Below are 17,018 nucleotides of genomic sequence, written 5' to 3' on the forward strand. Positions count from 1 at the left end.
TAGATTGGCTTGGGTCACCTTATCAGCACCCTCGACTCTGTGCTTTGGGGTTTGAGAAGCCCCACAACCGAGCAGCATTTACACCAAAGATCAGCCCCCCAGCATCTCCACGATCTGCGTGGGGCCCTTTTGCTTTGTGCCACTCGACGCGCCATCCCGGCCACTTGCCACGTGGTCAGTGGCCATCTTGGCGACGAAACCTACGATTACACTGCGGGTCTGGTTGCTCCAGACTTGCCCTCGCTCCTGTAGAAAGGAGCGCCCACTCTGACCTTGCTGGTCCGAGTAATAAGCCGTTTTCACTTTCTGCGTGGCTTGCATTAGCCAAGGCCTGTTTGCTTCAATCAAGTTGCCAACACCGCCATCAGCTAGAGCCGTTGTGGGACAGCTCGTGATCGACTCCTGGACGTCCTTGACCTCTTCGTGTCCATGTGGCTGCAGAGAGAAGCAACCCCTCATCACCTGTTTGCACCCGACTTTGCCTGGTTCCAATCTGGTTCCACGGTGGTCACTGGTCAGTGACTTTGAACATTGTCCCCTCTGCTTTCAGATACTTTTCGACTTCGATCCACCCTTGGATCCCCCCGGACACTTCTGCTTCCCATCGCCTGCAGCATCTTCAGCTCCAAGCACCAAGAGCCTGCGTGTCAAAACCCGACGCCACTTTGACCCTGTGCACCCGCTTCCTGTGGGTGAGGTAACATTGCAACGCCGGTGTTCCTACACTGGTACACACCTCTAGGGTCTGTGTCTTAAGTTTTGTTCCTCTAGGTTCAGCGGAAGTATCCTTAAACTAACTTTGTGTAACTTTTACGCACCATTGACATTGCATTGGTGCAAGCCGCACTTTACGTGCTGCACCCGAATCCCGCGGGCTTTTCCCGACTTCAGCATTGCTAGTCCAGACTGTTCCCAGCGATTCCCTAGGCCCTAGGCCTAACCACTGTTCGATTGGTATCTCTTATACCACTTTTTTAGTATATGGTTTGAGTGGCCACCCGCCCTCATCCATAATTGTGCAACTTTGTATGTTATACTGTGCTTTTGATTTAACGCTTGTGCCCCTTTGCTCATAAAGAGTACTGGGGATTATCTTAGAAATAAACAAATATATTTTTATAATATATACTTGTGTGGTGTGCTTTCATTTAATTACAGGGTTGTATGTGGTAAAACAGCTCGCTTAACACGACCTCTTCAGTTATATTTATTTATTTAATTTATTTTAAAAACTTGTAAAGCGCGACTGTCACCTTGCAGGTATCCTGGCGCTGGATATAACTCCTAAGGTGGAAGGCAGTGGGGAACAACTGACAGAGGGAGTTTGGTTTGTTTGTTTGTTTCCTTGACCCACAAGTGAGTTTCCTAAGGAAGCTGCCTTGCATGCTAAGTCATGTGGGCCATTCCATTTGTTTTTGAAATAAATATTGGCCTTTACGCGCAAAATTGGTCTCCACTGACAAGGGCATGTGTCACATGTATGGTTAGCTTGTTGATATTTGGGTCAGTGGCATCTTGATGGGGGTGTTGGGAAAGTGAAGTATCCTAATTTCTTTAAACTTCTCCCAAACCTGCAACATGTCAGCAGACACTTTCATCTCACGGTAAATCTCCATTCTCTTTTTAAACTCTACTGGATCAGAAACAACCACGAATGTGACATACTTGTCATCCGATTCTGTGACGTTTACAAATGCCATATTTATCTTTGCTGACTGGAGCTGAATCTGACCATGTATGCGGCAAAGAAACAGGTGTAAAAGCCATTTGGCAGTGGGCGGTGGAATATCTTTTGGAAAGAGCAGTTTATCAGCACCTACAGCGTGTGGAATGTGTGAGCACACAAAGCAGGAGTCATTTGTGGCCTTTCTACCCACCTCCCTCATGTCTCTATACCACATGTTATCTAACAAGGCGTTGTGGATACCATAGTCCTCCACTGACACACTGGGGCGTTGGGAGTAGAAATCGGGTATGGAGTGCTGTTCAAATGTGTACACAACTGTGTCCTGGAGATCACTAACCCAGTCTGAAACTTGTACAGTGCGTTCCTCCTTACGTTGGGTACGTTTGGTATATATCCTTGGTCGACCTGTTTTATACCTGATACTCCTTTTATGCTGACGGAAACGTCTAGGGACATCTTTCCCAGGGTTTTCTACAGTGATGTCAAGTACCCCGTCCCACTCAGTGGTGTCTGCAAGAGGTGTGGAAGGTGTCAAGGTGGATACAGGGGTGGTGCAGCCAGTGCTGGTGCATTCCTCATCTAGTATGTTACCAGGAAGCGATTTGGGTATGTGATACCCTACTAAGGTGGTAGGCCTAACATTGCTAGATATAGCTCTCTCTCTCTCAGATTGCACTGTAAACCAGTGGAATACAGCCATTGAAACAACAAACATAACAAATAGTATCAGAGTGACTGTACATATCTTTTTAACTGAAATCTTGATAGGAGGCGTTGGTCTGTTACTGTCTCTTATTGCATAGACCCTCATTCGATCTCCATATTCACGGTCTTGGATCGTCATAGGAAATAAGATGCCCTCCTTTCGGTTAAAGTTCAAGTCTCTGATGGTGCTGGATGGATCCTCACGTGGTTGAGATGAACCCATGCTTTGCGTTCAGCTATTCGGACAGCAGTGGGTGAAGAGTCAATGACTTGAAATGGTCCTTCATACTTTGGGTCTCTCCACTTCCGTACGTGCTTCTTTATGAAGATCTGTGTTCCAGGGTGGATAGGCAAAAGTTCATCAGAAAGGGTGCCGTCCTTGCTCTTTGTCTTTGATATCTGAATGGAAAGAAACCTGGCAGCACGGGTTAGGGCACACAAGTAATCAAATAATTCAGCTTTTACAATTTCTGAAGATGCTTCATTGTCTACTTTAGGTCTGGTGGAAGGAACAACCATATTCATTGATCTGCCAGTGACAAGCTGGTGTGGTGTGAGGTGGTGATCAGAACTGGGACTGTTCCTTAGTGAAAACAGAGCAATGGGAAGGCAATAAAGCCATTTCTTCCCAATTGTGGCACTTATTTTACTGATCTTGGCTTTGAGCAGACCGTTGAGGCGCTCACAAATGCCATTGCTTTGAGGGTGATAGGCTGAAGTCAACTTATGTTTTAACCCTAGCATTGTTGCAATGGTGTCAAAAATGGTGTTTGAAAAATGGCTGCCATTGTCACTGCGAATAGAATCTGGTATTCCCCAGCGACATATGACCTCACGAAGCAGGAAGGTAGCTGCGGCCTTAGCGTCACAATGGACACATGGTCCAGCTTCAATCCACAGTGAAAAAGGACACACTACCACAATGAGGTATCTGTAATTCTGGCATCTGTCAAGCATGTCAACATAATCAATGTGAAGCTCTCTAAAAGGACCCTTGGGCCTTGGTATTGTTGATGCAACTGTTTTCAGAGCTGGGTTAGGGGAATACTGTTGACAAATGAGACACTGATGAACAAAGAGTTGTATATGCTCATATGCATTTGGGATAAACCACTCTGTCTGCAATGTAGTGGACATGATATCACGAGGGACATGTGTAGGAAGGTGCAGTTGGGTGAGTGCTATTTGCAAAAGAGCCTGTGGCATGACAGGCTTTCCTGTCATTGTCTGTCTGTAAACAAAATCTGAAGCATCCTGATGTACTCCCCTCTTCTTCCATAGCTTTTTCTTCAGGTGTGGCACTTTCTTGTATCTCTCTGAGGTGTAACTGTGCAATGATGTCATATTGCTGTGTGTCATCAATGACATATGGAAGTATTGGGTCAGGTGTACCTGGAAGTAGCAACTTACTTGGGTCCTCAACTTCATTTTGTATATCTTCCTGTACTATTGAGAGTGTATCCTTGGCAAGCAAAATGGGGGTGCAATCGGTCTGTGTCGGGGATGGTGATAGTGTACAACTTGGCCCTTTCGCTGCTGCCTTAGCAGCCCAATCTGCCATTGCATTTCCCCTGGAAACAAAATCCTGGCCATTGGTGTGTGCTGCACATTTCACTACTGCAACTTCCGCTGGCAGTGTCAGAGAATCAATTAATTCTTCAAGTAACTGTTTGTGCATTACTGGTGTGCCATCTGTTTTAAGAAAACCGCGCCTTTTCTACCTCAATATGCTTGAATGAGTTGTTGTGGTGACATATGCTGAATCAGAGTACACAGTAATTCTCTCATCAGCTCCATGCTTCAGCGCTGCTATTAATGCAACCAGCTCTGCTGCCTGGGCTGAGTAATGGGGTGGCAATGTAATCTGCTGTACAATGTCCAGAGAATCTGAGGAGTTATTCTGTTGTGCTCTGACTACAGCTGCTCCAGTGTGTCTTATCCCTGTCTCTTGATCAATAGTGGAAGAACCATCAACAAAGTAAATTATACTGTCTGGTAATGGGTCCTCCTTTGCTGTACTTGACTCATCTGGGCAGTATGTGGCACAATCATGGGTGTCATCATCAGCTGTTGCAATTGGATGGGCAAAGAACGTGGCTGGATTTACAGTGTGACACTTTACAACCTTCAAGGATGGTAATGACAGTATGACTTCATATCCTGACACTCTTTGTGTTAGAGTAGGTTTAGCTTTCTGTATTATTGCAAAGACAGCATGTTCAGTGTACAACGTCAGGGGGGAGCCCATGACTATGGGGGTACTTTTCTCAACAGCAAATGCTGTTGTTGAAAGAGCCTGTTCACAAGGATAGTGGCCTTTCATCACTGAGTCTAACATGCCACTGAAGTATGCAATTGGTTTGGGGCCCATGGGGTATTTCTGGGTGAGGACTGCTGTCAGGACCTGTCCATTACAGTGCGTGAACAGATAGAATTCCTTTGTGTAGTCAGGAGAGCCTAACACTGGTGCATTTGTAATCTCATCTTTTAACTTCACAAAGGCTGATGTCATTTCTGGTGTCCAGTCAATCTTGTTATGCCTGTCTTTAGCCGTTTTGACAGCTTTCAGGAGTGGTGCAGTTATAGTAGAATAATCAAAGACCCACTGTCTGACATAGTTCACTAGTCCTAGGAACTTTTGCATGTCTTTGACTGTCTGTGGTTCTGGAGTCTTTCTTATCGCTTCTACTCTTCCTGGCGTAACTCTTCTTCCTGATGCTGAAATCATTTGACCTAAGTACTGTACTTCTTCCTGACAGTATTGCAGTTTTTGCTTGTCTACTTTGTATCCTCTATGTGCTAATGTTGTGAGCAGAGCAATTGTATCTTTCCTGCACTCTTGCTCTGTTATGCTGCAGAGGAGTATGTCATCGACATATTGCAGCAAAGTGCTGTCACATTGGAAATTTGATAAATCGTCCTTGACAATTCTGTTAAACACACTGGGGGACTCACAATAGCCTTGAGGGAGTCTTTGATACGAAAATTGCCTATTTCTGAATGTAAATGCAAATAGAAACTGGCTGTCAACGTGCAGTGGAACACTAAAAAAGGCATTTTTCAGGTCAATGACAGAAAAGTACTTTGTATTTGGTGGGATGTTAGTAAGGATCACTGAAGGGTCAGGGACGATGGGAAACTCTGGTACCACTATGCTGTTAATCGAGCGAAGATCATGAACTAGCCTCCATTGATTTGTTTGCTGCTTCCTCACAGGAAAAAGACAGGTGTTGCAAGGTGAGATACAAGGGTATATCACACCTTGGTCTAACAATGCTTGTATAGTAGGGGCTATTCCTTCTTCTGCTTCCTTGGACAAAGGGTACTGGCGCACTCTGGGGAGAATGGCGCCTTCTTTCAGCGTTACCCTGGATGGTGCAGCTGATCGAATGAGCCCCACATCATTGGGACCTGTGGTCCAAAGGATGTTGGGTACTTGAGCTAAGTCTGAGTCACGTGCATTGTCAATTACCGTGGGTGGTGCTGGTGTTCTAATTTCAACTGTCACTGACACGGGGACTGGATTCTGATAAACAATTTCTGTCATTTGATATTTCTCAGGATCACTGAATAGTTCTTGATCCGTAATATTTCTTACCAGATGTCCAGGTTCAATGAAAATGACGCAGGCCCACGGATGGGCGAAGTCATCTCCTGCTATAAAGGCTCCATATGTTGGTGTTATTTGAAAACACTGTATTCCTAGAATCATGTCTTTATCTGGAGCTGGCATATTCTGTGATTGAGGGCGGAAAAGAAATTCTTTGGGAAGCTGCACAGTGCGCCCTGCCATTTCTGGTGAATTAGCAATGACAATTTGTACTGCTGTTAAAAATGCTTGTTCATCCACTGGGCGGGCTCTCATTTGATCTCTCTTGGAAGAATCCACAGTGACAGCCAACATCCTGGTCAGCGATGTACCAGGGATGGAACAAGTCATTGTGCCATCTTCACTAAAGTGTATTGTCATATTTAACTTGGCCATGAGATCACGCCCCAAGAGATTGACTGGGGACTGTGTTGAGTAAAGCAAGCGCTGCCGAACACATTTACCTCCTATTTCTAATGGTATTGGTTTTGTGAAAGGGACCCTTGTTATTGCCCCAGAGAAACCCTGTGTGTCTGCACTCTGCTTGGAGATGGGCAGTGCTCCTTCCGTTATGCAGGAGAATGTTGCATCTGTGTCAATCAAAAAACTATACGTTTTGTTGTTGATCGTGACATACACAACTGGATCCTCTCTAATATTTGTGAGACACAACAACAAGGGACACACTAGGTTTGTCTGTGGGCTGTCCTAACCTGAATACCCTCCAGTCCGGTACTGCTGAATGGTGCCCTGCAAAACTGAATTTGCGGGCTGCAGCACTGTGGCTCCCTGAGGTACAAGGACCTGTGTTTGTGGCACCATTTGGTACACAGGCGTTTGTTGCTGAACCAGTTGTGGCTGTGTCTGTTGAACTGGTGTCTGTAATTGTACTTGCTGCAACATTGGCTGTTGTTGTACTGCAGATGGGTAGGCGTACACTACGTTGGGCTGCAGTGGCTGTGCCTGCTGCTGAACGTACTGTACTGGCACCTGAACTTGCTGTCGTTGCCCTCTGCCTGCTGACCTTTCATCATCATGCATTTTAGTTTGGCACTCCCTTATCATGTGTCCTGGTCGCTGACAGTAGTAACACAGTGGAGGCTGTATCGGTCTTTGATAGCCCATTCCTCTACCCCTTCCTCGCATTCCAGTATTTGATGACCTTGTTTGTCTGTTATCATGATACTGCTGTTGTCGCTGCTTGTTATTAGAGGGTTGTGCCTGTGTCTGTTGTGCTGCTGCCTGCGTGTTTCCCTCTAATGTACTCTGGGCATTTTGTGGGAATTGGGTGACAGTAGTCATTTGATTTACTGGTGTAGCTACCATAACTGTGTCCACAGCCTCCTTTTTCTTCAGTTTCTGTTGCACCAATTTAGCAGCTGCGTTTTCAATTGCTAATTGCCTCTTTTTCTCCTGTTCCTGTTCCTTCTTACAATAGTGAATAATGTGATTCTGTATTTCTGGCCATGGTTTGCATTCCATTGCTACTATCCCATCTAGCTTGTCCTGTACTGCACTGGGTAATCCCTTCTTAACTGTATGGTAGAAGAACCTACAGTTACCTCCTGTCACATCCCATTTCTCTCCTAACTCCTGATGCCACTTTTCCTTCATTCTTGCAATGTATTGTGCAGGGTCTTCACTGCTTTGCATTGTCTGAGACATTAGGGACCCTATGTCAGGGACATCAGGGAATTTCCTACGCAGCTCACTCCATAGGGCGGTCCTTATTATATTAAAAGGATTACCATCCAGTTCTGAGTTAGTGGTGGAAAGTCTGTAGTCAATACGTGTGAACATTTCATCTGCATCCTCCCCAATCAAGGAAGTGAGCAGGCTTTTTACGTCTCCAGCAGCCAATGGCACACCTGCAGTGTGCTTCTCAAAGGCTTGTATCCACTTTCCAGCACCCTCTGTGAGGGGCGGAAGTTGCTTTTTCAAATTTTCCTTGTCCATAAGGGACCAAGGGGTATAGATGGGGCGGTCCTTGATATTTTTATACAGCAGGGGCAGCTGGCGCTGCACCCCTGTGGGCCCTGTGTTGTCATACCTGCGTGCGTATTTCTGCCATATTCTTAGGCCTCTACGCATGTAGTTGTAGTCCCAGTCTTCATCCCCTTCCCCCGCAAGATGCAGTCTTCAGCAGTGGCCATATCCTCGGGTTCAAAAGACCCCTCTCGAGGCCACACATTCATTTGGGATGCATTAGCTTCCGTCCATTCTGCCAAGTCATCTGAAAATGTGTCGGCATAGTAGTTACTCCCTTCTCCTAGTACCACTATCTCATATGGTGTCAGTTCTTTGGATGACAATTGTCCTGGCCTGCTAATGGCCATGTGGTACAGTGCTCCTGACCTGGTGGAGCGCAGGCGTGCTGTGCCTGATGCATCATATTCCTGTGGGATATCATCAGGCCTCCCGTGGCTACCTAAAACCTCTAGATTCTCTACTTCTGTTCTTCTCTTCCCTCTCCAGCGTCCTTCTGCTCTTTTAAGCACATTTTGTAGTTCCAAATCGTCTATGTTTATCTCTGGTGCTACCATTCTGCGTGGTGTAGCTACAGGTGGTGATGCCTGGAGCACAGGTGTCTGTGGCAGTGACCTTTCGGGGTTGTAGTTAGGGAATGTTGGAGGGGCTTGTGTTAGGTTAGCTGCTGTGTCGTTCTGTGGGTGGGCTTCATAATCTAATTGTATCCATGGCCTCTGCTGTGGCCTTGTTGTTAAGATCCCACCCCTGTGTGACCTTACCTCATTTGCACCACCTGCCAATTCATTGAGTGTCGGTGGTTGTTGCCTTTCCCTAAACTGGCCTACCCCACCCATCAGTTCAGTCATTTTGTCATCTCCTCTACCTTTCTGCACTGGCCGCCGCTGATCAGTTACTGTATTGTCAGTGGTATTTCTTGAGCAGTGTGCAAGTGGCACGTCCTCAACTGCTCTGCCTGCTCTGTGGTATAAGTCTTGTTCTGTCCTCCACCTAATGATGTCTCTATTAGTGGTTGCTTCAGAGAGGCGTTGTTCGCCATCCCTGTTTTCTTCATTGAACTGTATCTGGTGTTCTTCCTCTCTGTTGGGACCAGTGTTAAGGGGTCGCCACTCCTCATAGTGTGTTTGTGTATCACATTGCTGCCGGATGGGGGACAGAAACGGGCCATATTGTCTAGTCCCAGCCCCGGAGGTGTTGTGTTTTCTAGTAATGGGTATTGGCGCTGGGCCGTGAGGTCTGGGGAGAGGCACGTGAGAGCTGTGCTGTGAACCGCCTGAGACCCTGTCACTCTCTCGATCTTCTTCTGGCTGGGGGCCTGGGGCACTAGGTGCAGGAGTCATCTTTATTGTAAATAGCGCGTCAATTTGACCTGGTATTCCAGATGTGGAACCCTGGATCACTGGGCTTTTGGCTCTCAGGAGTTGGTGAGTTTGTGCACTATCTTGTCTATTGTCTTGTGGACTGTTTGCAATGTCTGGAAAGACAATATCGCGGTCTGGGACAGAGATATCTTCATGGCCTACGGCTGCCCTGTCATTTGAGGTGGGTTCTAGGTCAGTTTTAATGACCAGTTCAGGATAAATGCGAGTAGGCTGGCGGGGGTGCTGTGGGTGATTGGGCAGTTGTCTCATTCTCCTTAAAGACACTCCACATAGCGAGGGTGTCCTTACGCTTTTTAAGTTTACTACCAGAGTATTTTCCCTCCAGGAATGTTCTAGCATGTTCTAGCACTATTCTATCAAAAGTCCCTTCTCTGGGCCATGAATGTAGCGCATTTCGTGTGAGTTCGTATAATTCGTTACAATGTTTCTTGATGCGCTTTTCCTGCGCTGTAAATTTTTTTATCACGTGCTCCAGGGGCGTTGTCATTGTTACTCAGCCTTGTGTGTGTGAGGGGAAAAAGGTGTACCTCCACTAGGGGCTAAAGTCAGTGTCACCCGCTGAGAGACAGGTAACCAGAGTTAACTTTTAGGGAAAAAGCCAGGTTTTGATCCGCTTTCTGAAAGGAAGAAGTTCCGTTGTTTGGCGAATGTCAAGGGGCAGGCTGTTCCAAAGTTTTGCGGCTGCAACTCTAAAGGATCTTCCCCCGGTCCTGACCTTGTTGAATCTTGGTACTGTGACAAGGCAGGCTGTGGAGGAGCGGAGAGCTCTGGTTGGGATGTACCAGGTGAATATGGCTTGCAGGGAGCTGGGCCCGACTCCGTGCAGTGCTTTAAAAAACAAGACAGAGTGATTTAAAAGCCACTCGCTGTTTCATAGGGAGCCAGTGCAGCTCGGCCAAAGCCGCTGTGGCCGAAGATCTCCTAGTCCAGCCAAGGGCCAGTTTGGCAGCAGCCGTTTGAACTCTTTGGAGACGGTCTAGCAGTACAGCTGGGGCCTCGAGCAGCATTGCATTGCAGTAGTCAAGGCGACTAAGAATAGTACACCTGACTATTAACGCCCGGGCCTGTGAGGGGAGAAGTGGCATGATCTTGCGTAGAGAGCGCAATAAGGCCGAGCAAGTGGACACTGTTTTCGCAACCTGAGTTTCCATGCTAAGTTTGTTGTCCATCATGACACCCAGGTTGCGGACGGTGGTGACCGGCTGTGGCTTTTCCGGGGCTTCGGGGGCCAAAATTTGGCTGGGAACAGGCGGGGAATCCGGCTTCCGGCACAGAACAGAACCTCGGTTTTGGAGGAGTTAAATTGCAGGGAGTTTTTGTGCAGCCAACCAGCTGTATCTCTCAGACAGTCGTGAAACGATTCCAGAGGGATCGATTTTTCACCCTCCCAAGAGAGGATGAGCTGAGTATCATCAGCGTAGTTTGTGGCTTTTAGCCTATGGGATTTTATTAACGTGATCAAAGGTTTAAGATAGACGTTAAATAAAATAGGGCTGATGGACGAGCCTTGAGGCACCCCATGGGGTACTGGGGAGAAGGCAGATTGAAACGGGGGAAGGGAAACAGCCTGCTTCCTATCCCGCAGGAAGTAATGAAACCAGAGCAGGGCGGTGCCGTCCACCCCAGCCTCCCTTAGTCTCTTCAGCAGAATCACATGATTGACCGTATCGAATGCGGCAGACAGGTCCAGCAGGATCAGGGCTACTGCCTGGCCCCTGTCTGCATGCATACGAAGATCCTCCATGGCAGTGAGAACAGCTGTTTCAGTGCCATGGGCCTGACGAAAACCAAATTGTATTTCGTCCAGGATGTGATTCTGCTCCAGATGTTTAGAGAGACAAGAGCTCCCCCAGCCCTCGGCAATTTTCGCCGGGAATGGTAGCAGGGAGATAGGCCGATAGTTCAGTAGACACTCGGGGTTCAAGGAGGGCTTCTTCAGCAGTAGAGTAATGAGCGCCTGCTTCCAGGGAGCCGGAACAAATCCGCAGCGCAGGGATTGATCCTGCAGAGAGTGCAGAAGAGTTCCACTCCGAAAGTTTTCCAGGTTTTAGGGGGCAAAGGGTCGAGAGGGGAACCCGAAGAAATCCCGAGAGCCAAGCTATCGAAGTCTGCCTCCAAAATGGGGGGAAATTCCCACAAACAGTCCTTGGGTTGGCACCCTGGATTCACCGTATCATAGTCAGTAGTGTCAGCCCCGGGGCCGTTGAAACGGCCCAGTGAGGGGGAGGTGCTCAGGTTATGGATAATGGTCTCAATTTTGTCTTTGAAAAACAGTGCGAGATTGTCGCAGAGTGCTTGTGTAGGAAGGATTGTTTTTTTGGCACAGTCAGGGTGGATGAGGCTGTTGAGGATCTGGAAAATGCTTTTGGAGCTGTTGGCGGCTGTAACTATAGTGGAACAGAAGTAGGTAGATTTACATTTAATAATAGCAGATTTGTATTCCAGGAGTTTGTTTTTCCAAAGTAGCTTGTTAGTGTCGGAGTATCCTTGCCTCCATTTCCTCTCAGCCTGTTTGCAGGCTAATTTAAGGGCTTTCTGGGAGTCATCGAACCAGGGGGCTGATGCTCTGCCCTTAGGCTTGCATCTTTTTAAGGGAACATGTGAGTCAGTAGTTGAAGATATCCTAGTGCAGAAAGCCTTGTAGTTGTCCTCTACTGGATTATCGGGGGAGAAGCTGTCTTCCACTTGGAACACGGCACCAGTAGTTCTCAGCCTTTCCAGAGCGTTCCAATCTCTGTACATGAATTCCGAGGAGGTGCTGTGTGCCGGCATTCTAGCCCCCTTACTACAAATGTAGAATTTGAGAAGAGAATGATCAGTCTAGCCCATAGGCAGGATATCATTCAGGTGTACTAGCTGAGGAGTAGAGAAGATAAGGTCGAGTCGATGCCCTGCTTTATGAGTGGGTTCCTTGACCAGTTGTTGGAGTCCCACTCTTTCACAAGATAGCAGTAGATTATGCAGTCCAGTGTCTAAAATACCGTTCGGCCAAAGGTTAAAATCACCTAAGATGATTAGCTTGTTGTGGGAGGTCGCCATGTTGGTGAAGGAGGTAAGTTGCGATTGTTGTTGTTGGGGAGTTGAAAGTCCCCGGAGGACGGTAACAGATAATTACCGTGAAGGTAGCTCCAGTGTGACTGTTAATAGAGAGGCCGAGGAGCTCGGTCCCAACGACCGGATCCATGTCTAAGGTGGTGATGAGCCACGAGGCTCTATAGATAATACCTACTCCACCACCGCGGCCTTTGGGTCTAGGGAGATGCAAGATTTTAAAATCCTGTGGACAAGCCCAGTCTAGTTGGATTTCACAGTCTGAGTGGGTCCACGTCTCGGTTAGAAAAAGAACATCTAAGTGATGGGTGTCAATTAGTAATTGAATTTCGTCTGCGTGCTTTGGCAGTGATCGGACATTAAGACGTCCTCCCAGGAGCAGACCCCTAATAGCGAAGTCATGCAGTGGAAAGGCAGTGTCAGTGAAAGTAAGATGACATTCGTGCGCATACTCTCTCAGATTGAGCAAGGTCTCACGAGTGTAAAGCGGGGGAGGACACAAGGCCTTGTGGGAAACTGAGCAGAGTGGCCCGCGCTCGTCGCGTCCTGGTCGCGGACGGGTGCAGACGGGCTTGCCTTAGGCGCGCTGATGGCGCGCCCGCTGCGCTTCCGGGTGGTGAGCATTTTTATTAGAAAGAGAGGAGGTAGGGGTGTGGCTTGTAGCGAGGGGCGTGGCCAATCGTCTCGTGGGCGATGGCGGCGCTGCGGTAGGTAAACACACAAACACACAAGTTTTAAAATCACAGGTAGTGCTCAATGGGTTTAAAATATAGCAGCAAGGTGGCTCCCGGCTTCCGCCTCAGGAGAAATAATAAAGACGCCTGCTCGTACTTCAGCCGGCGCTTTATAGTGCAAGGGGCGTGGCTTGTAGTGAGGGGCGTGGCCAATTGTCTCGTGGGCGATGGCGGCGCTGCGGTAAGTAAACACACAAACACACAAGTTTTAAAATCACAGGTAGTGCTCAATGGGTTTAAAATATAGCAGCAAGGTGGCTCCCGGCTTCCGCCTCAGGAGAAATAATAAGTTAAAGTAAGTAATAAAGTTAAGCCTTTAAGGCTGCTTAGTCCATGCTACCCCTAGGATCGCTTGTCTAACAAGGTTGACTTACAACCAGACACCATAAGGGATTGTTTGGACTGATACGAGGTGGTTCCAGAATTGGAAACATCATATATCAGGCCAACTTCTCACACCGGGCAAAGGGCGGGCCCTCTACGGCCCTCTGATGCCAGAAGAGGCTGGGCTGGGCCACCCCCCTAACTATTTTCCTGCATCATACAAGGTATTTATACAACCCGACAAGTAATCGGTAGCCCGAGCCTCCCACGTTGTTACTGAGTGGTATTCAAGCATGAGGAAGGTAACTAAAATCACCAGGATGCCCACCTTAAGATCCAGTACTAAACAGAAGGCAGATACCCCACAATCAGTACCCACAGTCCCAGCGATAGACATAATGCTAAAACAGACAATAGGGGCAGTATCCACCGCAATAGCAAACAAAGAAAGGAGGATGTCCTTACCACCGATGACAATTACCCAAGATGCACAAGATGTAGCAGATGATCTCTCAGTAGTCACTTTAGATGCTACAGATGACCCAGACACAAGCCTTGGCGTTACCTCCTCCTTCGCCGAGCTCCTGTGTGCTCAGGCCCCTACCGAGACCAATAGGGATACAGTGAATACCCAGACTAACCTAAGCACTGCGTGTGCTATAGAAAAGGCGAATTCAAGCAATACAGAGGCAAAAAGAGCCTGAGAAGGTCGAGCACAGAAGAAAAAAAAGGGGCAAAATAATACAATAAACCATAATTTAGTGGCACCTATAACTAATTCACATCAGGAATACCTTGCTGGGTGGCAAACATGGTAGCCGACCTTAAGGCAGACCTAGAAGGTACGATCACTGCCCAGATTAAACCCCTTATGTCAAAAATTGATAGATTAACATCCCTAATAAATAACAAGGGGGTGGGTTTCACTAGGCAAGTGGGACGTGAAGACACATTAACCAAAGTGGGCCAAGAAGGGAGAATGATTAACAATACACCAAAAGATAAGGCAGTACCAGTTAATGAATCTACTGCAAACAGACCAAAGAAAGTCACGCAAATTAACACCCCAATTGGGGAAAAAGTCCCTATACCCCCGAACTCCAGTACTTCTAGTGCCACCCCACAGGTCCAATTAAAGCAAGGTAAAGGAACCCTCCCAGGCTCAAATGACAAAATGGGCCAAATTTTAAAAGAAAGGGCCATCACAAACTCCCCTCCACCAAAAAATGTACCTGAAAAAGCAAGATCGGCTCGATTCCAGACAATTAACCTCCCACCGGAAGCTTTGCCTTTCGTGGTTGTATTGACAGGAGTTCCCCCCTTGAAAGAGGGAAAAAAGGAAACGCACTTCGAACTAAAGAATAAATGTGTGCAATGGCTACAGGTAAATAGACCCCTACCTCCAAATATCTGCGGTGAAATACTTACGGTCAGAAGAGGGGAGTGGATTGGGAGAGGAATAAAAACAATAGCAGGGGACATTATAACAATCAATTTTAGAGACATTGCTGCAGTGAATTATATATGCAATGCACCCCCCAGTAGAACTCACACACAAATCCACCCTTTACATCTATCATATTTTTACCCGAATATACCCCAACGACCAATGCAGGCAAATAGGACACCTATGAGTAGGGTTCAGCAGCTAGAACCCGGCACAGATTTCACCAATGGCAAACGCCTTGGCAAGGCACCCCAGCCTATGACCCTTTTCTATCTCAGCATGCGCACTGAAACAGGTTCAGTGCCCTGGAGGAGGTGGACTGACTCGCACTTGAGGAATCCAGTATTTTACATCCCATGAAGAGATTAGAAGAGGAAGGGCTTACAGGGACAGTAATTCGCCCACCGAGTACCCTAGGACACAGCGATGGTAGGAGGGCTAGTATAAGGAATCTCAAACCACAACACGGGGGAATAAAAACGCCAGATCAATTAGACCAAATGATAAGCTCCGATCGAATTAGGCGGAACAATGAAATTATACTCGCACCCCGTACTAAGAAAATAACAATAGGGGAAGTTAAGGAAGCGTATCCATTAAGGGAACTAAAAGGGTCTTCCATGGGGGATGACCAGGATAGCCTCCGAATTATATCTTGGAATATTGCAGGACTGGCAGCCAAATATGAATCCCAGGAATGGCGGAAGTATATAAACAATTTCCAAAGGATATGCCTGCAAGAGACCTGGGCGGTCGACCCCAATCAGTAGAGCATAGAGGGGTATAAATGCTTTTCTGTCCCGGCCATGAAATCACCATCTGGGAGAGCGATTGGAGGATTAATAATATATCTAGACCTCCTTATTCAAGGGACTTGCTTTAATTATAACTGGGATTCACGAAATATACAAGTGGTAGGGTATCGCTTTAAAAGGTTCAATCTACTTTTATTAAACTGGTACAACACGGTAGGCACGATGGGAAAAGGGATCGTCACAAAAGAACTGGATTCCCGTCTAGATAAGCAGAATTTATCATATAAGAAACCAAACCCCCCTAGTACAATACTTATGGGGGATTTTAACTGCCACCTTTGCGAGAATCTAAGACCATTGAATAAGGACTGGTCGCGATGCATTGTACTAAAAGGCCCACATTTTGCACACACTATAGAGGGGTGGGATTTAGAGAAGCTAACAAAAAGGCACAACTTGGTCCATACCATGGACCTGATAGAGCTGGGCAGCAACAGAGACCCCAATCCAACATTCAAGGGTAGAGGCTCCCATTCGTACATTGACTTGATTATGGTTTCACCTTTAATAAAAAGAAGCACTAGCAGCATGGCCATTGACACAAGCATATTTAGCGATCACAACCCCATGGTCTTGGCATTAAAAGGCTTTAACTTTAAGAAACCTTTACACAGAATAGTATCATAGAAAAGGCGGTGGACCAGGGGAGGGTGATCAAGTGGGCCAAGGTAGATGGAGACACATTTTACAGAAGACTAATAACAGAAGGGCAAAACGCTATAAATATATGCCTTGATCCCAGCATGGGGGGAGCAACGGTGGTCAGTGCATTTGAAGAAATGGCACGCCATGTAGATGATCTATTAAAGACCTCCAAAGGTAGTAAAATAGCTCTAACCCCACGTTGGTTTGACCTAGACTGCATTAAGGCGCACAAAAAGCTCAAACTTAGCCTCAAGTCTTGCCCTAGGGACAACCTTAAAATCGTACAGTATAGATCAGAATACAAAAAGGCCCTGAAATCTCATAAAAAAAGCTTACAAATACAAGCGTGGGAGGACCTAAGGGAGGCGGCAGAAAGGGGAGACATTTCGGAATTTTGGAAAGTCATTAATACACCATGTTTCCAGGATCCTGGAGTGCCTAAAATAATAAATACCATTTTACCAGAGCAATGGTACACCCATTTCCAGAGCCTTTATAATTATACAGGACAACTAACTCAGGATGAAGGATTAAGGTTAAATCCAACTACGCGATTAGACTTTTCCCTGGCAGAAGAGGAACTGGCAATAGCAGGACTGAGCAAGAACAAAGCACCCGGCACTGACGGTATACCCCCTGACCTTTACCTGAGC

General features: G+C 47.0%; 2 protein-coding genes across 5 annotated transcripts in view; one reads left to right on the forward strand and one right to left on the reverse strand.

Moving 5' to 3' along the window:
* Positions 1 to 17,018, forward strand: part of LOC147676780 (butyrophilin subfamily 2 member A1-like) — a 1,092,512-nt gene that overhangs the window by 655,739 nt on the left and 419,755 nt on the right. The window lies entirely within an intron of this gene.
* LOC147676784 (uncharacterized) lies at positions 6,690 to 7,937 on the reverse strand. The gene has a single exon (XM_086946517.1). It carries the CDS (start codon positions 7,935 to 7,937, stop codon positions 6,690 to 6,692), a length of 1,248 nt encoding a protein of 415 aa, XP_086802643.1.

Source organism: Lissotriton vulgaris, chromosome 12 (assembly GCF_964263255.1).
Source record: "Lissotriton vulgaris chromosome 12, aLisVul1.2, whole genome shotgun sequence".
Classification (NCBI taxonomy): Eukaryota; Metazoa; Chordata; class Amphibia; order Caudata; family Salamandridae; genus Lissotriton; species Lissotriton vulgaris.